Here is a 23,075-nt window from a genome sequence, read left to right as displayed (position 1 = left end):
GCGGCCCCGGCGAGGGGGCTGGCGCCCGGCTTTGCCTCGCCTCGGCCGGGGGGCTCGGGGGGGCTGGGCCGGTGCGGGTGCATGTGTGTTTGTGCATGTGTGTATGTGCAGGGCTCTGCGCGTGTGTGTGTGTGTGTGTGTGCGCGCAGTGTCCCTCCCTCCAACCACCCCACCCCCGGGGAGGGGAGGGAAGGAGGGGAGGGGGGCTCCGACGGCTCGCCTCGCTCCGGCAGCCCCAGTCTCTCCGCCAACGTCAGGGAGGTCATTAATAACCAATTAGGAGGGTCAATGAAGCTCATATATAGCCGGGCGGGAGCCGCCGAGCGGCACGGAGCCCGGCCCGCCGCCCGCGCCCCGCCGAGCCCGGCCCGCCCGCCGCCGCCTCGCCCCCATGATGGGCTCGGTGCTGCCCGCCGAAGCCCTGGTGCTCAAGCCCGGGCTGAAGCCGCAGGGGCTCTCCCTGGCCGAGGTGATCACGTCCGACATCCTGCACAGCTTCCTCTACGGCCGCTGGAGAAACGTCCTGGGCGAGCAGCTCTTCGAGGAGAAGAGCAGCCCCAAGACCGCCTTCACGGCCGAGGTCCTGGCTCAGTCCTTCTCCGGAGGTGAGTCCCGGTCCCGGTCCCGGTCCCGGCGCTCGCCCCGGTCCCGGCGCTCGTCCCGGTCCTGGCCCCGCACGGCGCGGCGCGGCGCCGGCCCCGCGCCCGCTCTCCCCAGGCGTGTAATAGCAGTTGACTGGGGAAGAAGGGCTTTAAATTCATTTAGTTAACTTGGGCTTGACCTGAGAAAGTTCCCACTTAAACCGCGGGCTTAAGAGGGGGCAGAGGCGGGGGCCGGGGCCGCTTCTTTTCTCCGAGACGTCCCCAACCCTCATCCCTCATTCAGCAGCCCGGGACAATATCTTTTCTCTCGCTCCGGCATCGCCGGGGCGTCCCGGCTCCCTTTTCCCCTTCTCGGATTTCTGTTCCTCTCTTAATTTACCATGAAGGCTAATTCCATTTCCATTCACAATATGTCAACCATCTCATCTCCCCATTTTGTAAGAGGAATTCCTGGGCCCTTTTAAACAAGCCCTTGCACCATTCAAGCACAATGTATCGCTACAGCATTCTTAAAAGACTAATGAATTTAGAATTAGCAATTTCTTTCTAGTTGAGTTTAATGAATGCAGATCACTTTAACAGCATGACAAATTGCTGGATGGGCCGAAATAGACACCATTTAACCCCCTTTCTCGGCCCCGCTCCCTCGCCCAGCCCGGGCTGCTTTTCCCAGGTACCTCCTCAATGCCTTGGAGGGGAACCTTGTAAGACATTGTAGGATCCCGGTTGGGCATTTAAAAGGCTCAGACCTGGGACCGGGCTGGGGCTGCCACCCGCCACAAAGCAGCGCTTTGTAGGTGCCAAGGAGGGGGTCCCCGCTGCCTGCCTGGCCCCTGCTCCCCACCCCTCCCCGGGGCACCCCTGCTCGCCCCCTCTGCTCCCCATGCTATCAACGCTGTCCAAGCCTTGAGCCAGGGAAGGCTGGGGGGACCTGAGGGGGGCCACCGGTGTCCAGGAGCGGTTGGAGAAGGATTGGATGGGGTGTAAGGGGGGGAAGGAAGCTAGTGGGTCCTTTTCCCAACCCCTCTTCCCTGACACACAGAGGTGCAGAAATTGTCCAGCCTGGTGCTGCCGTCGGAAGTGATCATTGCGCAAAGCTCCATCCCTGGGGAAGGGCTGGGCATCTTCTCCAAGACCTGGATCAAGGCCGGGACCGAGATGGGACCTTTCACGGGCCGGGTCATCTCGCCGGAGCATGTGGACCTGTGCAAGAACAACAACCTTATGTGGGAGGTAAACCTGACCCTAGCCCCCTCCATCTGGCTGCCCCGGGGGAGATGGGAGGAACCATATCAGGATCCCGGGGCTTTGTCTTGTGCTTTGTGTGGCATTGGGCAACTCCCCACTCTTCCCTGTGCCTCAGTTTCCCCRTTCATAAAAAGGAGAATTGGGTTCCTCTAGGGCTGCCTGGTTTTAGGAGACCSTTGGGTCTGGGGCAGGAGATGGCTTCCTCAGCCCGTAGCCCTTGGGGCAACGCTCAGGGTGCAGCCTGCTCTCAGAGCAACCTGAGACTGCAGTCGCTCRCTTTCCAGGCAGCCAGATCACATCCTGCCCTGCCCTTTCCTGCCACAGTGAAACACCAAGCTGGCATCTCCCAGCACCCCGCAAGATGGGAGAGATCGGGTCTCCTGTCCCCCTCTTTGTCCCAGCCCTGGTGCCATCAGCCCTGGGCGAAGCTGCRGGCTTTGGGGGAGCTGAGCTGGCAGGACACCGAGCATTCAGGCACAGTTAATGTACCAGGTTTTGCTCGCTTCTTTGCTTTCACCAAGTGCCCTGATTATTTTATTTTATTCTTTTTTTAAATTGCCTAATAGAAATGTGCCTCACCTTCCCGCACTGCCTCTTCCCCAAKGGTCAGATCTGCCGTGCACCTTGCTCCTCGGAAGGTGCCTGCTCACCTTCTCCCCAAGGCAGCTGCAGGATGCTGAATCCCCCCTTTAGGGGCTGAGCTGCTGGCCAGGCTCTGCCTAAAGGAGGAGAGCTGCTTCGTCCCGCGGGCGTAAGCCTCCAGGGCCAGCCGAGTGCACCCCGCGAGATGAGGGAGCCCTTTGCCAGCCCCGCTGCGGAGGCAGTGGCTGCGCAGCCCGGCGTGGAGAGCAGCGAGGCTCTGGGCACCTCCCGTCCGGAGGCTGCGGCTCTCGGCTGCCTGCAGGGCCTTCGCCCTGAGGTTGTGCTGGCTTTGCAGTTCCCTCCAACCAGGGACTTTATTCCAGAGCATCCTTTCCCCTCAGCAGTACAATTCCTCCCAGGAAGGGGTGGAGGGCCTTAACTCACCCCGGGCAGCGACGCTACCAACCTCTCTTTCCTCCTTGCAGGTTTTCAACGAAGATGGCACCGTGCGGTACTTCATCGATGCCAGCCAGGAGGACCACCGGAGCTGGATGACCTACATCAAATGTGCCCGCAACGAGCAGGAGCAGAACCTGGAGGTGGTTCAGATCGGGAACAGCATCTTTTACAAGGCCATCGAGGTAAAGGAGGCTGGGAAGCAGCATGGGAGCRGCGGGAGGGGAGTGGGGTGCTGGTACCCCCCATCCTGCAGACCCTCCCTTGCCCTCCAGCCCTTCGCTAGGGTGTCGGTGGGAGTGGAAAGYTGGTGCAGGGGGAATTCGCTGCTCCCTGTGTCTGGACCCACCGGGGCAGGAGGGTTGGTACAGCCCCAGAAGAGAACCTCGCTCGTATGGAGAAGGGAGCTTGGCACCATGGGGAAAAGGCCATTGTGTGACCTTCAGGGAGGCTCTGGAGAGCGGTGAAGGACCCTTTTCCTCTCCAGCCCCTCTTGGTGGGCTCTTGGGGTGATGGGTGCTGAGCAGAGGGAGAGAAGACACAGCCAAGCTTATTTTGGGGTATAAAGTGTGAAAAGCTCCCCAACCCTGGCCCTATTGGGGATCTGGGCAGATTTCAGGGTTTGATGCTGTCTCAGGAGATGGGGCCTCTGCCTGGAGGGCCAGGTCCTATGCTGAATCAGGGAGACCTTACTGCAGCTGGGGAAAGCTGTGAGGCTCCGACAAAAGGCAAGTGCCGAGCAAAGCCCAGGCTCAAATCTGCACAGCTTTCACCTGGAGATCAAGAGTGGCTCTGGGTGTAAAGTGAACACGAGAGGAGGATCAGGCCCGGCGGTCCCTGGGATATCGGAGCTGGGCAGGGAGCTGCGGAGCAGGCAGGGTATGGTGCACTGCTGATGCTCCTGCTAGCGCAGCTGGGCCGTGGGCTTTCTGCAGCAGGGAGCAGCCCTGCCCTGTCCAGCTCATCCAGGCGCTCCTGCGGGAGGTGCCAGTGGGTGCTGGACGTGCTAGTGGGCACTGGTGGGTGCTGGCACAGCGGGTAGCAGGAGCTACCCAGGGACATCAGGAGTCCGCAGTACTGGCTGCCATGCCGCAGAGTGAAGGCTGGATGTGTCCCCCATCTCACAGCCTTCTATGGGAGACACCAGGATGGAGATGGGTGTTGGGCTCCTCGGGCAGTGTCATGCACATGCATCACCAGGCGGATGACAGTGGGGACCAGCCTTGTGCAGATGCAGCATCCCCATAAACATCCCCCACTGTCCCCCAAGAGGAGGAGCGGGTAGAAGGACCAGGAGAGGCTTTGGGGAGTGGGCTTTAGGCTAAGCCAGGGCAGGTGCTGCTTGGGGTGAGGCTGTGCTGGTGGAGCAGGGATGGAGCTGGAGCAAAGGTGACGTCCTCGCAGGTGGAGGAAGGTGGCGGCTGAAGGGGAGATCACAGTGCAGCAGCTTCAGCTTRCACGGGCATGAGTGGGGATGACTCCTGTCTCACCCAGTGCTGCAGGACTGGCTCTGCCTGGTGTTATCCCAGTGCTGGGTGCACAGCCTCAAGTGCTTGGGATCACGGATGGCTGTGGCAGGGAGATGGATCTAACCTGGGAAAGAGCATGAGTGCCTGGATGCATCCGCAGGCGAGGGCAGCTCCCCAGACCTGTTTCATGCATCGGCTTAAAGAGAAGCAGATGCTAAATCCTTCGCTGGACAGGACTGCAGCTCGTTCCTGCATCGAGCCTGCAGCAGGATTGGGCATCGGATCACCGCAGTGGGATGGGAAAGGCGAGTAGGTGGGCATGGAAATAGGAGGAACACAGCCTTTCCCTGCTGTGGGAAAGCCTGTGCATCTAGCCGAGCTCTGTGGCCTCTTTCTATGTAGGTCCGCAACTGGGAGCACTGAGCACTTCTGCGCTGTTTTCCCTGTCCTGGGCATCCTATAGCTGTATCCAGCTTTAAGATGTGATGCTCTTGTGGGCAGGTGTGCCTGTTGTGAACACAGCTCAATTGCTTTTTATTACTCTTCTTATATTATGCAAAGTAGTAAAATAATTCCACCTAACACCGGTGTAATTAGGAATCCAGCTGAGTTTCTCCTACCTAGCAGACCTTGTGTGTGTGCAGATGGTGGGGCAGGTGAGACAAGTATTTGGGGACATGCACGCAGGGGCCTCAGACAGCCGCAGTTAATCCGCAGGTTTGGGCCCACGGTTGAATCAGTAAGCCCCAGGGCAGGATTAGTTTCCTTCCCTTGGCACAGACTGGGAAGCTGAAATGTGAGAGCTGGACGGCAAGTGACAGGGAGGTGACTGCGGCAGGGAATGGCGCTGCTGCAGCACGGCCCCGTCCCGGGGACGGCAGTGCGAGCGGTGCCAGTGTCGCTCCTGCTCCTGCCGCTCCTGGCCATGGGACAGGGAAGGGGCCGGGCGCTTTCCCTGTGAAAGCGCAAGGAAGGGAAATACCTGAGTGTGAGGGGCTGGGTCACAACAGCGCACGAGGGTCAAGCACCCGCGCCCTTYGCGGGCTCCTCGTTCCCACGTGTGCAATGTGCCTGTGCRCACATGCATGTGCATRTATGTGCACTGCAACACTGGCTCCACTCAGCTGGTTTGAACTTGCTGGGGTTTGTGCTTCCACCAAGGAAAAAGAAAAGAGGAAGCAAGAGAGGGTTTTCCTTTCGCGGCTCTCGCCCTCGGCTCGCTGATCCCCCAGCGCGGAGTCGCAGGGGCACAAGCGGGGTGCCGCAGAGCGGAGCGCACTCCCCCTGTGCTCCCCGGGCACGTCACCTCCAGGCACTGGCTTTGCTCATCGTGAACCTGGGACCGAGAGACCCGCATCAGCCCGGAGACCACCTGCAAAAACCCAAGTGACGCAGACCTTCCTCAAATGCAGGGAGTGTAGGGCCAGGGCCAGGAYGTGGRAATGCCRCTCTGATGCCSGTGTGCCCTYGCAGCAGCACACGTGTCCGTGTGCRCTCGGGCACTGCCAGCTGCCGTCACCTTTCTTGTGCCCGTGGGGCTACTGTGCAGCCTCCTGCCCTGGCGCTCACGGCGTCCCRGCCCTGTAGCCTCCGCTGCCCCATTGCTCCCACTCAGCATCTCTTTGGATGCTGTTCACACCCACCTACCCACTGCAAATTCAGATTTACTGGGTGCCCTTGTCGTTACTCACTACCAGCATTTCTATCAGTTTTGCCTGTTCCTCCCCTCACTTGCCGCTTTGCTCTTCCCATCCTCTTCCTCRGCAGTTCCCAGCCGCCGCTGGCGGGATGTGGCATGAGGGCAGTGAGTTTTAGCTTCCGACCAGGAGATTCCTGAGCAGCAATTGAAAATGTTTCAAGTGCTCACCCACCGCTGGTGCGTGTGCACCAGCTTTTGCAGGCTGCGAGCGCACGGCTGCACACCTGTGTGCGTGCACGCACATGCTTGTGGGTTACCCCTTCAGTGGTATTTCATCCTAGTGTATTAAAAATAATTTTCCGTTACACGAAAATGATACAGGAAAGAAACATCAGTCCAGGATGGAAATCGATACCAGCTTTCCCTGCCTTCCTGGGTGCTCTGTGGTCCCAATGAGGTGCTTTTGCAGGCAGATGCTTAACCATACAGATTCCTGCTGCTCTCAGGTGTTTAGGATTAAGCACACTTTAAGTGCTCTGATGTTCTAGCTGTTACGATCCATGTTTCATATAGACAATGTTTTTCTTAGACCTCGCTGCGCATGGAAATCTGTCCAAAAGGGAGGTCCTTCCCATATCTGAATTATATTTCAAACACCATGGATCTGCAAGGCAAATATATATATATATATATATATAATATATAAAAAAATATATATTTAATAAAGTGACTGTGTTAGTGCTGCCTGGAGCAGCTGCTCCCTTGTGCAAGAGCATCCATCTTCCCTGCTGCCTCTCACGCGAGGCTGCAAACGGCGTTTACCGGCCCTTCACTCCAGCCACCCCGACTCCTGTGCTGGTGCAGGAACGTAGCGGAGACAACAGGGGAAGGAGAAATACGACCAGTTCACAAAAGCGGGAGCAGAGGTGGTGCAAAAGGCTTTCCCTGACCCTCCGGATGTGTTTGAGCTGTCACAGGCGCCCGGGCCCGGGCAGCGCTGCCCGCCTGCCCYGCTCCKCCCGCAGCMCCGAGCTGTCCTGCGCCTGCAGCTKTGCTTCCACCCGAGYGCAGGCAGGACTTGCTAACACCAGCCCCAGGGGGGCCGGCTGGGAGATGCCGCCTGTGTCCYGTAGCAAGCGGGCGCTGGCTGCTCTGACCGGAGCTGAAACGCTCCGCRGAGGCATCGAGGCGGGTTTGTGTGTCGCAGCTCCCCGCGTCGGTCTCTCTCGCTGCCATCTCTCGCTGGTCCCTCCTGGGGCTGCGTGTTGCTCCTGGGCATCGTTGTCTCTCTGAGCAGCAGGGACCTCTTGGTCCTTTGCTCCAGGGACCTCGGCTTTGCCTGCACGGTCTGGCCGCAGCACAGGGCAGGTGGCCCAGGTGCAGTTGTGTGCTGATGGTGGGTGGTGGTGAGCCTTGCTATGTGCCTTCAGGGCTTGGGGGGTGCTCGGGCACCCCAGCAGGTCCCRGGCACCAGCAGACCTTGAGGGAAGCCGAGGTATGTGGAGTGCAGGTCTAAAGGGATGGGGAAGGGCTGYGTGGGGAGCCCTTTGCTGTCCCCTCCTGACACCCCCATCTTTGTATCCCTCTCTCTAGATGATTCCTCCAGATCAAGAGCTGCTGGTCTGGTATGGGAACTCCCACAACACCTTCCTGGGCATCCCAGGCGTGCCGGGGCTGGAAGAGGAGCAGAAGAAGAACAAGCACGGTAGGTAACACCGGGAATGGCCTCGGGTGCACCTTCTGTGCCCATTCTCTGGCCCCAGCTCCCTTTGTCCCCAAGGCCAGGGACAGGCATGGGGCAGGGACATCATAGGGGAGACGGAGGACCCTCAAGCTCCATGGGGATGAACGCAGAGACCATGAAGCAGCAGAGCCCGTTTCTCTGACACCTGAGCCAGCTCATGTGTCAGAGAAAGCTGGTCTGCCTTGGGATAGATCCATGCCATGGGAGCCCCTTTCATGGGAGACCGGGATCAGGCAGAGCAATCCCCTTCCCCAGATTTAGGGAGAGCATTCCCATCTCTGGCCCCATCCCAAAGCCTTAAACACCAGCCTTGAGCTGAGGACGGGAATCTCCGTCCGTGAGGCCGCTGTGGGACAGGTGGAGCAAGGGAGGGGGTGCCGGATGGCTCTCACAAGCTTGGGAAGGGGCTGAGCAGCCAGGATGGAGGGCAGCGCCTGATGGTCCCCATCCCACGCTCTGTCGTCCCCAGAGGATTTCCACGCGGTGGAGGCGGGCGCCAGCACCACGGGGCGCATGCGCTGCGTGATCTGCCACCGCGGCTTCAACTCCCGCAGCAACCTGCGCTCCCACATGCGCATCCACACCCTGGACAAGCCCTTCGTGTGCCGCTTCTGCAACCGCCGCTTCAGCCAGTCCTCCACCCTCCGCAACCACGTCCGCTTGCACACCGGCGAGCGCCCCTACAAGTGCCAGGTTTGCCAAAGTGCCTACTCCCAGCTCGCCGGGCTCCGGGCCCACCAGAAAAGCGCCCGCCAYCGGCCCCCCAACGCCTCCCTGCAGGCTCACTCGCCGGCCCTGCCCGTGCCCCATCCTGCCTCCTTGGCCCATCACATCCCCACCATGGTGCTGTGAGCTGCCAGCGCAGGGGTGGGTTTGCAGACAGCCGGTGGCAAGGGGCAAAGCACAGTGCTGAGACGTGCCATGCGGTGGGGRGTGCCAGCCCGCGGCGGAGCCGGCGGGCAGAGGCAGGGCTGCTTTCCCAGTCAAATGGGTGCATGGGTTTATTTTTGGAGCATCATCATCCGTGCGGGGCTTGGGGGGCCGTTYGGTGAGCGAGAGGTCCCCCCACCCCGTCTCTGCAAGCCGCTGGGGTGCAGCCATGCCGGGCTTGATCCTCCCCAGGGAGAAGCGGAGGGGGATGTCCCTTGTCCCTGCGACTGGCGGAGGGGGCGAAGGGATAATGCCTCTGAGGGCAGAAAATAGCAGGATGTCTCATGTGGATTTGCCGGTGCACGAGGGGAGGGCAGGGGCAGCCCAAAAGCCGAGCTGCGATGAGTCGCACCTGGGTTTCACAGTTAATTTGACGGAAAGAAAAATCGCTCTTCTCCTCCTCCTCTGCTCCGRTGAGAGCCCGGCAGAGACGCGTCCCCCTGCTCAGCGGCCGGCACAGCCCCGCAGAGGCCGTTGCGTTCGTGCCCGTCCACCCCGGGCGGCAGCTTTGCCCYGGAGAGCGGGGCTCTTCCCAGGGGAGAGGTGGCCGAGCCCCAGCGCGGACGGCGGCGCGGGGGCATCCGCGCGCAGGTCTTGGGGGGCCCCTGCGCTCTGCCAGGCTGTGCCTGCTCCAGCCCGGGGAACCKTCGCTCCCCTCGCTCCTTGCAGCCTTTTTCGGGAACGTTTAAATTTACTTCTGCCGCCCTCTGGGGACAGAGAAAGCCCGTCCCTGGGCCAGCTCTGTCCCCAAGGACAACTCTAAGCGCCCTCTGGAGTCCTGCCACAAGCGAGAAGAGGGCTTTGTATCATAAAGCTTAAAAGAAGGTATTCTAATATTAATTATAAGTCTAAGATGTATAAAGTTCTCACAAACTGTGTTTTACTTCCAGAAAAAAAACTGTCACTTTAACTTTGTAAATATTTATGTAAAACATTATTTACAAAACTTTGATATTATATATTATTTGATTGTATATGTACACAGTGTAAATATATTTGTACCTCGCTCTTGTATTCTAAATAAAAATTACTTGGAACATTTATCATTTGGAAGATGGATGGTTTCCGGAGCTTTATTTTGCTCTGTGCCTGGGGAAGCAGGGCTGTGGCCTGGACGAGAGCAGGTTTTTGATGAGCACAAGGTGGAGGAGGAGGCATTAGCATCTCTTATTAGAGCAGTTAGTGCAGCTGGGGAAGAGGAAAGATCAGTTCTGGGACACGGAAGCCTKTTTTTAGGGCTGAAAGAGAGGCGGTGACTTCAGCTTAGCTCCACGCGGGTGGTGTYATTTGGCTTGGGATCTTGTCTCGCTTTTAGTCTCTATGTGAAACAACAACTTTTCGGTATCTTCCATAAAATAATAGTTGTAGTTCAACTGTGACAGGATTTACCACTGCAGTGGCTTTGACYGGGGCAGCAGCAGGCTCCTCACGCGCCAGGACAAGCTGGAGCGCTTATACCCCGCAATGAGAGACTGTTTTTTTTTTTTTAACCTATGAAATGTGATTTTTGAAGAATATCGTAAAACGCTGCCCCACGCGCAGCCCTTGTCCCCGGGGTGGGAGCGCCGGGGCAGCTCTCCCTGCGGATCGCGCCTGCTACCGGGAGCCCGGCCGTGGGGCAGCCTTCCCCCTCGGCCCCACAGCCTGCTCCTGAGGGGCGGGGAGGACACAGCTTTCCCTCACTAAACATGGCTCCCCTCCCCCTTTGGATCCCAATGCAGTGAAGCCCACGCTTTCTTGGGTTTTTTTTGCCAGCAACCAAAATGGCCGCCCACGGCCAAGCYGCTATTGCAGCCGGCAGCCCTCACCCAAGATGGCGTCGCCCTGGGCTCAGGCGCGCTCTTGCCAGCAAGCAGCATGGCGGGCGGAAGGCGCGTGCGGAAGGGGGCGCCGGCGCGGTAGGTGCCCACACGCAACATGGCGGCGGTAGCGATGCGGCTGCCGGTGGCCCGCAAGGCGGTGAGGCAGAGCGCGGCGCCGGGCGGCGAGAAGCACCTGGTGGCGCCGGGGGACATCATCACCACGGACACGGGCTACATGAGGTGGGGCCGCTGGCCCGGCTCCCTGAGGGGGAGCGGCGCGGCGCGGCGMGTGCTGCCGGTGACTCCCCGCTCGGGGCCGCTCTGTCCGCAGGGGCCACGGCACCTACGTGGGCGAGGAGAAGCTCATCGCCTCGGTGGCCGGCGCCGTGGAGAGGGTGAACAAGCTGGTGTACGTCCAAGCGCTGAAGACCAGGTGCGAGCGGCCGCGTCGCCTCGCGCCTCGCCTCGCGCCGAGGGCGGCCCGGGCGGCCCGCGCGCTGGGCCGCCGCGGGCAGGGGTTGCTCTGACACCTGCCTTCTTGCTCCCAGGTACAACGGTGAGGTCGGCGATATCGTGGTGGGGAGGATCACCGAGGTAAAGCTCGCGGAGGTCCTGCCTGCGCTTCCCTGTTGGCGACTCGGGTCTTCCCCACGCGCGATGAAGGCTTGGCTCGTGTTTAGACCGCAGGAGTGCTGCTGGTGGGGAGGACGGTCCAGCGGACTGATGTGTCTCTGTCTGCTCCAGAGCAATTCTAATGCTCCTAAAAGCACATTAGTGTTTGTGCTTTTTAGCACCTGGCATTGTGCATTAGGACGACTGAGTGCTTTGCAGGGTTGAACGTGGCTTCCAGTCTGCAGGACATTGATTGAAAAATACTGAGAACTGAGGAGAAAATGTGTGGTTTTAATTACGGAGGCAATAWTAATATTTAGGATTTTAAAAGGGTGAGGCTAAAAGTAGGTTTCAGCTCCCACCTCTCTTAGTGTCAGTGCAAGTACACTGCGAGCTTGCTGATATTAGTGCGCATCCTGGGAGGGACGGTTCAGTTCAATCACCATGCGTGGCTTGGTCTGCAGCTTGCACTGTGCTGGGCTTGAGGGGCTGCCGGACCTCCCTCACTGGTGAAGAGCTGCTTTTTTTTTCCTTTTTTTTTTTGCGTGTGTATTGACAGAACTTTTCTTTTCTAGGTTCAGCAGAAACGATGGAAGGTGGAAACCAACTCCAGGCTAGATTCAGTCTTATTGCTGTCATCTATGAATTTACCTGGTGGGGAACTGGTGAGTGCAATTCATGTAGAACTGTGCCAGAGTCCTGTCTTGTTTTGCTTGTACAGCAGAAGCTGAGGACTTGGCACTGAAAAGCCAGAAGGCTCTGGAGTCCTTCCCGTGGTTAGCACATATGTAGTAATGGTGTTTATGTCTGCAGGTGGATCTGTAGTGCTCTGATATCTTTTTYTAAACTCTTAATGTTATTTAGACATCAGCATCAGTGATCTAAATAGCAGAGCCATGTTTTTCTTTGGTGCTAAGACTGTGTTTTGCACAGCATTCTAATGAGGTGGTCCCCTCAGTGTGGGAATTGGTTGATGTTTTTCCATTCTGGACCACATGTAACTTTTCTCCCATCCTACTTTTCAGAGAAGAAGATCAGCAGAAGATGAGCTTGCAATGAGGGACTATTTGCAGGAAGGGGACCTCATCAGCGTATCCTTCCACTGCTTGCATTCAGACGGAAGACCCAAGGGGCATGGGTGAGAATGGCTAGACCTTAGCTAGCCAGACAGATAATGAGAGTTCTATGCTTTTGGGCAGTGAGCAACCAACTCCTGTTGGCACTGAGTAGCACTAGAGAGCTTGTTTCCTTAAGTGGTGCTGACAGGCAGAAGTCCAGTCTGTATTTTCTGATGGGGCTGTGTCACTGCACACTCGGAGTCTGAAATATGGGAAGGTAAGTTGCTCAAAAGCTCTCAGTCTTGGTTTAATTCTGCTCCATTTGACTTGTATGGGAATGTCTAGGCTGATGCCAAGTATTGTTTAGATTTCCAAACCTGAAACTGATTGGAGTTTGAAGCAGATCAGAGCTTTTTCTGTGATGACCTCTCCTTGCTGCAAGAAATGGGATGTGAGAAGGGCAGTGGGGAGAGCAAAGATTCCTTTTGAGAGAGCTCTGATGAAGGATAATATGTAGCTCGTCAGACAGTTTCTGCTAGCTTGGTGGTCCTGCAGTAGAAGGCCAGGCCCTTCCTAAAKACAGCGCAACTCCACGCAAGTCAGCAGAATTTCTTGGACTTTATAGGGTAGCAGCATGGCTGGGCTTTTTGTGAGAGGCTGCCGTTTTTTTTTTTTTGTTGTTTTGTTTTTTTTTAAAAAAAGCTCTGGAGTAGAGCAGGGTGTTTTCAGAACCCATTCCAACAGGTTCAGAAAGATCTTAGCTCCCACACGGCAAAACAGATCGGAGTTCCTCAGCACAAATGAAATGCCCTTGAGTTGCCCTTTGAACCACAGCCCTTTCTGTCCTCGACTACAGGCAGCAAGTCCTGTTCCCCTACTAACCTTTTGGGAATTGAACCCTGGGAGGAAAAAGTTTCTGGCTCAAACTTGCTAACTCCTCTTCTGCAGGCTGTTGCCCTTGTAACTTGTTTTTCTCCCCAGGGCTCTATTTTAGGCTTTATGCGGTTGGCATTTATCTCTGGTTTTGCKCATTGTAATAAGCTAAGGGGCCACTGGAGCGTAGGCTGCAGTTTGGGATTACCAGACCAAAGGTATTAGCATTTAAAAGATGAAAGCAAAGTGTGCTTATTGCACAAGGGGTGAAGGACAGCTATTGGATTAAAAGGGAAAGTGTTCTACTAAATTGAGCCTCTCAGTCTTCATTTTTCTGCAGGAATGGTTGATGTGTAGTTACGATCAAGATATTATTAACATTTGTGCTAAGAATGTAGAGTATTCTTCATCTTCAAAGGGCTGCACAGACATTAGCTAATCTTCCCAGCACTCCCAGAGGCAAGCAGGTTTTATATTCACTGTTTCACAGAAAAGAGCATTAAAGCTGGCTGGCTCATAGACCAAGAATGGAGTACATGTCAGTGATCTGATGCATCTGTGGTGGGTCGTATCTCACACTAAGTCTGGTGGTCTGCTTTTCAGCTTGGCCAGGGTGTGCTTGTTCAGGTCTCACCCTCCCTTGTAAAGCGCCAGAAGACTCATTTCCATGACTTGCCCTGCGGTGCATCTGTGATCCTTGGCAATAATGGCTTTATCTGGATCTACCCAACTCCAGAGCAGAAAGATGAAGAGGCAGGGGGCTTCACCACCAACTTGGAGGTGAGCGGACAGGGAAGATGACAAACCTTTCCCCACCAGCCATGTTTTGCTAGTCTGACACAGTCCAAGAGGCACATCAATAATGGCTGTTCTGCACTGGGGACTTCTGAGTTTCCCTTCCTCTCACCTGGAAACTGTAAGCAGTTTCTTTTTTGTTGGCCTGCAGCTTGTTAGGTTGTTTTGCATCTGTGCTTGCAGCAAGAACTACATTAACCAGTCTGTAATTATTTAATGCTGTTCAGCAGGCCTCACCCATCTTATTTTTTTGTTCTAGTGTCACAACATGGCATTATGATAGAGGTCTTGGTGCTAAGTGAGGCTTCTAAACCTGTTCCTTCTGCTGTCTCTGGAGTGTTGCAGTCAGTCTAGTGAACAGTTTTGGTGGACCACCTTTCCAGGTGTGCTGGAAGAACTTTGCCACCTGCCACAGCACAGACATGAATGTTTTCCTTAAAAGGCATATAGAAGTGCTTGTGAAGAACTAGGAAACTACCAGCTGTTTGGTTGAGCATTATCTCTCTTGAAGAAGAGAGAAAGAGAATTTCTCAGAAGTGCTGGGCTGTGGAGGAATAATTCCTCGCCACTTTGAAAGTGTGAAAATAATCTAGGATTTCATCTTTAGGTCACATTTTGGTGTCACCTGAGACTTTCAAGATGTGCTATTAGAATTGTGGCAAAGCTTTATTATAATAAGCTTATATTGTTTCACTGTGTTTTCATCTCTTTTCCTCTGTTGTTCCTCAGCCAGTCCCCTTGTCTGACCGGGAGGTGATTTCTCGGCTCCGGAATTGCATTGTGGCTCTGGTTACTCAGAAATTGATGCTCTTTGACACCAGCATCCTGTATTGCTATGAAGCATCCCTTCCCCATCAGGTACAAAWGCTGGTGTTCACTTTATTCCATGCTGTGGTGAGGGAATGGAAAAGCCACATCAACTGGTACCAAAGTCAGTAAGTTGTTGGTAGGGCTTCCTTTTTGTTTTCCAAATAAGGGATCCAGTAGTAAGTGATAACATGAACTTCACCTCTTATGCATGGCATAGGTTTTACTGTAAAGGTTCAGGGATAGTCTGAAGAGTTCTGTCTCTGGCAAAGTCCATCTTTTTCTCTGTAGAAATAGCTCYGTATTTGCACACAATCCTGAGGCTTCCTTTGCTGAGTAGGATTATCGACCCTATGTGATCCCTGTGAAAAAAAGTGTTAAGTTTGGGATTGTATGAGGGTAAGGTGCGGTTTAAGAACAACTGGAAAAGCAAGTGCTGTGTATTGTACAGAGCCCAGTCTCCCCTGTGTGTCCACATCCCGCAGGAAGGCTCCTTAAATTTGATGTCTTCCTAAYACATTTTCTCTGCCTTGTTAGGTTCTGCTAACATGGTCACTGGTAGTTCTTTTTCCCTAAACAGATAAGAACTAAAGTGTGTTCTGCTTTCAATTGCAGAGGCAGCCTACTCAGCTAGCTGGGATGTTCTTTTGAACTATACTTCTGTTTAAGTCATCTTTTCCCTTCCCAAAATCTGGTATATGTCATTCAGCAGGGGTTAGGATATGACATATATTTAGCTTCTCCTTTGATATCTTATAGTCTCTGTAAGATTGCTAACCAGGAGGATGTTAACTTTGTCTTGGAACCTCTGCCATGATAGTCTTGTTTGACTGCAAGATTCTGAAGGTATCTCATTTGTCATATGTTGCTATGTGCCAGGGGCCATTGTCCCCTTAGTGTCCCCAAAGGTAGCAGTCACTTTTTAGTGCTAATATTAYTCCTTTTTCTGCTGCAGATCAAAGACATTCTCAAACCAGAGGTGATGGAGGAGATCGTTCTGGAAACCCGACAGAGGTTGCTGGATCTGGAGGGATAGGACACCTGGTCAGAAGTGGTCGTTTGAAGTCCCACCATGGCAGCTTTTGATTTCCCAGTATTTTTGCCAGTATCCCGGTCCCCAACATTCATTCCACAACTTGGAAACCACCAAAATTCCTCATTTGACTACTAGGATATCTCTTGAGCCCATTTTGTACAGTAGTACAAAATAGTACCTCAGTACACTAGCCTTTTAGTGCAGCAGCCTGAAAAATGGATTTATAACGTTTATGAAGATGGAGGTGTAATTGGGACATATCTTATCATGCTAGTTGCTGTGTCTAGTGCCTCTGAATTTGTTGCAGAATGATRAAGAGCTGAGGGTGAGTTTTGTGCTCAGTTTCTCCCCAAAGGCTTTCTAAATGGTTTTGATTTTTCTTTACTGTGATAGAGATCTACCGGTCTGTGACTCCAACTGAGAGCTCTTTGTCTGTTAAAAAGTACAGATCACAAGTACAAGTCTTACGAGGACAGGATTCTTYTTAGAGTGTCTTCACCCTGCTGTGTTTTGAGTTTGGCTCTTCATGGCTTATATATCTCAAGGGTATGGGAATGGATGTATCATGATGTTGCTGCCCACATAAGCCAGGTAGCCATTTTGATGGGTAAGCAATGCCCGCTCAGGCCCTCTAGGCACCATGTGCATCCTGCTGGTCCCTTTTATATGCCTGATRCAGTAAGCTCCTCCTCTGAGGAGGCTTCAGTATTGTTTTCTCTTAAATATTTTTACATTTCAATAAAWTTTTTTTGAAAGAGAGATTAGCTCTTCAGGAGCATGTGTTGGCTTGTCTTCCTCCAGAATGAGCTGGATCTAGCTCAAGAGCTGCAGTTGGCTCAAACTATCTTGTGCCAGGACACTAAAAGTGGTTGCTGTGTCTTGTTATGTCCCCATTCAACCGTTGCTCTTCATTCAAGCAGAACTCCACCTTCTTCTCTGGCATATCTTCCATGACGAGTTCTTCTGGTAARGTAGATTTCCTGGCGGTGATCATCGTAGCTCATGCTCAACATTGCTTTTCTGCAAAATCCCATGGAGTGGTGAGTCATGCAGCTGTGTTCAGGGAAGATGGRGAGCCCAATAGGATGCTGGCTGAGATCCTCAGCCCAGTGGTTAGAGCTGGGCATGGTGAGCTAGGTTTTGGCAGTCAGTCACCTTCTCTGTACAGAATGAACGTGGTGATTTCTTTTGAATGTCCCTCAGATCTTTGGTGATATGTTAGAATTGTTTATATTATGTATGCATTATATATTAGAGCTGTTTGCAGCACTGTGCTGTCTCTGTTAAAAAAACTGAAGAAGTAAAGAACCTGTCCTAATTGGTACTGAATCTAATTTTAACGCAGGAAATTCTTATGCTTGCCTCAGGCAAAAAGAAGAATCCTGTGCTCAGTCTTTTCTTGGGAACTAGAAATATCCTTCTAGTTGCTTCTCATGCAGTTCTGGCTGCTCTGCCTGTGACCCTCAGTAAGCACTAGGTGGCAGCTTCTGATCATGTTTGTAAGTAATCTTTCCCTGCAGCTCTGCCTTGTTGCTGTGCTAAATAGCAAGGGCTGGATGTTTGCCGCCAGTGCTGCTGCCCAAATACTAGAGCATTATGGAGCTCAGTGGCTAAGGACAAGCAGGGACATTGGCAACCTATTCTGCTGTTGCACAGCTGAGGCTTCTATCTGTACTGCCTCTGCAAAACAGTACTGAAGTTCTTGAGAATGTCGCTGGAAAGCTCCATACATGAGCTAGGAACTGTTATTTTGAGCTCTGTGAGGATATCCTGATAAATGTTACAACAACCACTTTCTCAAGGTGACTTGGGAAGTTTAAAAGCTGAMGTTTGATGGTGATGCTTGCAGGTCTGTGCATGATGTTGGCACCGGTGTTACCCACATCTGCATGGATAGGAACAGTGCAAAGAGGCTAAAAGCTTTAGCAGCCTCTGTTTTTTCTAATTGAAAGTACTTTTACAAACTTTCCAATCCAACTGCTGGAGCTTAGGCTGTTCATGTTATTACCATGCAGAGAGATTCAAGGTTTTCTGGTATGTGTTTTAGATATGAACAGATAGAATACCTGATGTTTCCTAATTTTAAAAATGTTTTTTAAGTTTAGGTGAACAGTCCAAATTTGATCCAATAGATTTCCTTGCCTATCTACTACTTAAAATGACACAAATCCCTGCAAGTTAAGTGGACCAAGGGTTGAAAAGATTGTACTTACGACATCTCAAGAAGTTTGATGATTTGATATCAGGAAATGGTTCTGCTGAACTGTTACATGAACGCAAAATGCCTCCAGTGATCTTTTTGAATGCATCTAATGGATCAGAAAGGGAATGGGTGTTATGAGACTATTCAAAGTGCTGTAGGTAACGTGGTGGAAGCATGCTGGAGGAAGGAAGTGTTCCCTGCAGGTGGTTGTTAGTGTTGCACTGAACACCTAGTGTGAATTCTCAGACCTGATGGCAAGACAGTGCCAGGTTCTGATAATACAGATCCCAGGAAAGAGGTGCTGATGCCTTTACAGAAGGTTGTATGGTGTATACAGATGCCTTAACAGAAAATATATAGCTTTGTGTCTGAAGAGAGTCTTTTAAAAACTGTGCTTTATACCATGTTTCTTATGCTAGACCTCTCTCCCCACCATGAAACAGTTCTAGTTAATTATGCCCAATAAGTGAATATACAGCCTGAGAAACCATGAGCTCAGTATCTAGACTGCTTCAGCTCTGAGTTTTCTGATTCTACCTGCTAACTGCAGCATCTTTGATATTTTGGACTTGGGTATGTGTTAAATAGGGGAGGGTATGTGACTCGTGCAGTTCCTGCTTTCCAGAATACCTGGTACTTTTGTTCCCAAGCCTAAAAACAGGAGCACCAGTAGGTAAGATTTGATTGTTGGCCATTTCTAATCCTTGGGAAGAAGTGTAGGTCTTGATGTTTTTCTCCCTGGCCACGAGGGGTCATTGCTGTTCTTTCCAAATCCAGCAGGCACTGTGCCAAGTGCAGACCTAAATTCTGAAATAAGGCTTCAACAAGGACATTGCTGGCTGTTACTACAAGCCTGTCAGCATAGCTTTTGAAGCCAGCAGGTAACAAGAGATAGGAGGGAAAAACTTGCGTAGGGAGGGAAAAGCTTTCTCAGTAGTTTCAGAGGTACCAGAGAAAGGTACCTGTCCAACTGCCTTGTGGCTTTTCTCTCTCTGACAAGTGTTGGGGATCACCAGTGCTCATCCACCTGAAAGGCAATTAGATGTGCTTCTGGGGCTCATGGTGCCTACCCAGAGAGGAGAATTGTCACTGTTAAATCAGGTCCCACAATGTAGCAAATGATTTTCCATGATRCCCCTGCCCCCCAAATGAGTGAAGGGTCAGAGAAGATTGGAGGTGGTGGTGATGGGGCTTGGCAAACAGCGTAGGTTCTGACCTCTCAGATGTGTGGGTGAGCCTGGGGTCCTTTTTCTGTAGGCAAGTATACACAGGAAGGWGGGCAAGCTATATAAAGAATGCCTTTGACATGGGAAGTACTCAAGAGGTAAAGGAGACTCTAGCAAAATGGAGTCCTCTTGAATTCTTGAAATACTCTTTGGGATTTTTCTAGGCAACTTCCAAGCAGGAAGGGTAAAGAGGAAGTATCTATGGTTTCTCTGGCTTGGGAACAAAATTGTAACCCACAGAGGGGCAGGGAAAAAATTCTAATAAATGCTCATTTTTATATGAGGAACTGAAATACGCACCTAGGCACTAAAATTGCTTAGACTGGTCTGCTTTCCCTTGTCACCACTGTCCAATGGCATGAAACCTGTTTATAAGCTGGCTGTAGCACCTGCCTGTTCTACTTGCTCCAAGGCTAGTACATGGCATAGTTGGGCTTACACTGTTGGTGCTGTCTTGACAGCGGAGCTAGTAAACAGTYCCCTTGCTTGTGGGTGCTGCCTACAGAAATGAGACCACAAATTCAGCCATCTGTAGAAATAGTTTTACTTGCTTATTGGTGTCAGTGTTTGATTCATTTACTAATACGAAGAATGACAAACCCTCCTTTTATTCACAGTAATAACCACTGGGGGTTTTAAACTTGTGCTAATGGATTGTCAATCCAATTACTGCTGCTTATTACGTTATTTCTGTATCACTCACATCCAATTTTGCTGTTAAAGCCAAGTGAATGTTACAAAGACCAAGCTTTGAGCAGGGCCTAGAAGATACTAAAAACCCACTGAARTGAAAGTCTCGGGTTTCCAAGGACCCAGGGATTCCAAGGATAATTAATATCCTGAGATTTCGTATTTGGTGAAGAGGTTGGAGCTTTAAGATATTGTGGAGGGRATGGATGAAACATCACTGCAGCTATTGAGTGTAATAACCCACACTCAATGGATGGTAAACAAAAAATGCACTGAAGTTTTTTTATGAAATAGATGGGAGGTACACAGGCCACATGCAAGGCCTTGAATAAAATGGTCTGTAGCAGTCTTTTATTCTAGCCTGGAAATRCAGCTTCTGTGGTCACACAGTCTGACCTCTGTCCTCTCTAATAACCTCTGTTAACCAGTGAATAATCAACTTCATGAAAACTGGGAACAAAGTAGAGGACAGAAAATGTATCAGCCTTCTGGAAGGAAAGAAGGCAGATATCTTGCTATGATGTTGGGAGTGACCAGCTGATTGGCCTGTCTGCACTTGAGTAGCCCCAGCTTTACACCACTGCTTTGGGAAACGGGAAGTGTTTTGGGAGCAACTGCTGAGCGTAAAGAGGCTGAGCACTGCTGGTAAAGAACCTGTCCTACTTGGCTGCTTTCTAATTGCAGAGCATCAAAGGAATACCCAGCTCCTCCAGCTTTTTTATTTTTTTTCTTCATGTCTTGGTAGCAACAAAACAACAAAAAAGACCTCAAATATTGGCTAACAGCTTGAGTTAAAAGGGCTGGTCATATAGAAGTGAGCTTTTAAAAGATAYAGTCTGAGATTGTTTGTAGTTAAACTTTTGGTTAGGTAATTTGCAACTTTTAGACACATTGAATCAATAATAAATTCACCTGTTCTGGTAAATAAAAAGTATGTATATTCATGTGGGRCTGGGAGAAGTATATACAGTCTATATTGTCCAGAACAGAAATCCTGCCTATTTTCAATTACCTCTGTGTATGCCAGTGTATTTTAGTCAAAGCCTTCTGAGTGTTATGGATCTCTGGTAGTCTTCAGGAGTTCACTCTGCTTCRTTCCTGCCATGGTAGCTGATATGAGAGATTATCCAGGGTGCTCCAGTAAGACCCAGAAGGGAATAACTTTTTCAGTAGAAGATGGTTTGTATTAACTRGTTTGTCAACTCCGGCTGAGCAATTTGAGAGAAATTTGTTACTAGCCAGCTTCATTTCCTGAGTTTCCTTCACCCAGTGGGAACACCCGGGGTGTGTTTTGGAGTTGAGCTGGAGGTTAGATCATTGCAGTGAGAAGCTGATCTCCATTACTGAGATAAACTAGAGAAATTTGTCTGAGTTCAAGGTGTGGCTCTAGGTTTGTCTCAGTGTAGTGTATCAGAATTTCTCTTGTGTGTTTGTAACACAAACAGCCTTAGTTCGTAGAACTCGAGTTACTGATGGGGAAATGCAATATAAATGGTTTGAAGTCATCGTCCTGGCTAAGAATTAGTGACATAGGTGCAAAATAGTGCAGCAGAAGTGGAGGATCCCTTAAGCTTGAATGAAGTGCTACTGTTTGGGTGCTATTGTTGGAAAATGAGCAAACCATATCTGCTAGGGACCTTGAACATGGTGTAGGAAACATGTTTGAATTTGTCACAAGGGAGGAGTCAGTATAAACAAGCCAGTGCTTGGTTCAGATGGTAACTCTGAGAAGGAGGCTACAGGAGAAACTGCATTTGTGTGTTCTCCCACTGCTGGGTGGGAGCAAGCACAGACCTTTGACCAGAATACTCCAACCTTAAGCTGCTATCTCAGCCCTCTTCCATTCCCAAGACAAACTGGACAGACAAAAAAATGTCTTCAGCTTCATGGTTTGTGCTCAGCTCAGAGGACATGCATACTGCACATCTAAGGCACTGTTGTGCAGGCTGAAGAATTTGGAGGTTTAACTTCATCTTGGTATAGAACAGTACACTCATGTAGATAAATAACACATTTTATTGGCTCATTCCTTGGCCTCTAGGGCTGTTTTCAGTGTCAGGTTTTGCATATGCCCTCACAGCATTAATAAAGAGATGAAGTCCCTAGTGCCAACAGGATGACTTATCGCTGGTTCTGGAAAAGATGATAGTTGTGTATGCAGATGCCCCATAAGGTTCTCTTCATCCCTGTCCATCTCTGCAATAAGTCTAGGATCTAGAATAGGCCAGGCAACTTGAGAACAATGCACTTCAAGGCATCTTTGGGGCTTGAGAACCAACCAGCTCTCTTCATCAGATCCAGAAACAACTCAGATGGCCCTTCCAAAGAGATAAGGAATTTGATAYGAGCTTTCTGGCTCCTTAGCTGTGCTGTAGTTAAGGGAGTATCCCAACTTTATGCCTCAGTTTAAAGAGTTTGTTGGTGAAGTTATAGTAGCAGATGCCTACCTAGGGGGGAATTATAAATGCAGTGAATTAAGCCCACAAAGAGAAGCTGTCATGGTCTAAGGGTGCTCATTACCTTTTTCCTGGTGTAGCTTGTTAGGTTTGTTTGTTTGTTTGTTTTCCTTTTATTCCTGATATTATTAGATTTTTGCCTTTGGATGGATTAAAAAGGGAGATTATGACTGATGGAACTGACACAGCATTTTAGATCTCAGTCTGAAAGCTCTTTGTAAGTGTGTACACGAAGATTTTCCTCACAGCTTTTCAACAATGTCTTGTCTCTTAAAAAGAAGAAATCAGCTCCCCTATTCTCATACCTAAGGCAGCAGAAAAAGTTCAAGTATGTATATACGGCCCTGCGCCTAAAAACAAATGGAAAGCACGTATCCTTGCAGAGTTTCCTAGAAGCTGGGTGAGGCAAAGAGCAGCATAATTTGGGTCCCCTCTGGACCTTGCAGTACAGCACTAATGAGCCAGTGCAGCGCTCTATTTAGGGACTGGGTCCTAGAGGCACCGAGCTAACTTGGTGCAGCGCCGCATGCAAGCCCTGCTCTCTGGCCACCTCTGCTCCTCACTTCTCCCTCCCCCTGCCTTGTCCTGGCTCTGGTCTGCGCCCTCCACACTCACCTTCTTTGCTGTCACTCTGGTGCAAAGTCACCAGCATGATACCCCCCGCTCCCAAGTCACCCCCCCCCCAATTTCTCAATACTCTTCCATTTCTCTCAACCCCCGTCTGTCACTCCTATGTTCTCCCGTCACTGCTACCTCTCCCCCCTGGCTCTGTTTCCCTCCTCATTAGCCATCTCCCTTGTGGTGCCCCCTCCATTTCCCTCGTCCATCCCCCGTTCTCCCCCTTTCC

General features: G+C 51.6%; 2 protein-coding genes across 2 annotated transcripts; both read left to right on the top strand.

Annotated features, from left to right (window-relative positions):
* The first annotated feature begins 391 nt into the window (after positions 1-391).
* On the top strand, positions 392-8,592 carry PRDM12 (PR/SET domain 12). The gene is made up of 5 exons (XM_085325352.1): positions 392-605; positions 1,645-1,835; positions 2,918-3,073; positions 7,590-7,701; positions 8,210-8,592. Exons 1-5 carry the CDS (start codon positions 392-394, stop codon positions 8,590-8,592), a joined length of 1,056 nt encoding a protein of 351 aa, XP_085181478.1.
* Positions 8,593-10,546: 1,954 nt separating this feature from the next.
* EXOSC2 (exosome component 2) lies at positions 10,547-16,412 on the top strand. Its single transcript, XM_085325353.1, has 9 exons — positions 10,547-10,712; positions 10,804-10,905; positions 11,021-11,066; positions 11,660-11,749; positions 12,110-12,175; positions 12,351-12,419; positions 13,619-13,795; positions 14,540-14,668; positions 15,573-16,412. The coding sequence occupies exons 1-9, from the start codon at positions 10,588-10,590 to the stop codon at positions 15,651-15,653; spliced, it is 885 nt and encodes a 294-aa protein (XP_085181479.1). The 5' UTR covers positions 10,547-10,587; the 3' UTR covers positions 15,654-16,412.
* Positions 16,413-23,075: the final 6,663 nt, after the last annotated feature.

Source organism: Rhea americana, unplaced genomic scaffold (assembly GCF_003343005.1).
Source record: "Rhea americana isolate MKP2758 unplaced genomic scaffold, rheAme1 scaffold_97, whole genome shotgun sequence".
NCBI lineage: Eukaryota > Metazoa > Chordata > Aves > Rheiformes > Rheidae > Rhea > Rhea americana.
Note: the sequence above shows the minus strand (reverse complement) of the source record. Positions and strands in the feature narration are given on the sequence as shown.

Coding starts and splice junctions, on each gene's coding strand:
- EXOSC2 (XM_085325353.1), top strand. CDS start 10,588: ATGGCGGCGGTAGCGATGCGGCTGCCGGTGGCCCGCAAGGCGGTGAGG. Junction 10,906..11,020: donor GTCCAAGCGCTGAAGACCAG/GTGCGAGCGGCC, acceptor TCTTGCTCCCAG/GTACAACGGTGAGGTCGGCG. Junction 11,067..11,659: donor TGGTGGGGAGGATCACCGAG/GTAAAGCTCGCG, acceptor TTTCTTTTCTAG/GTTCAGCAGAAACGATGGAA.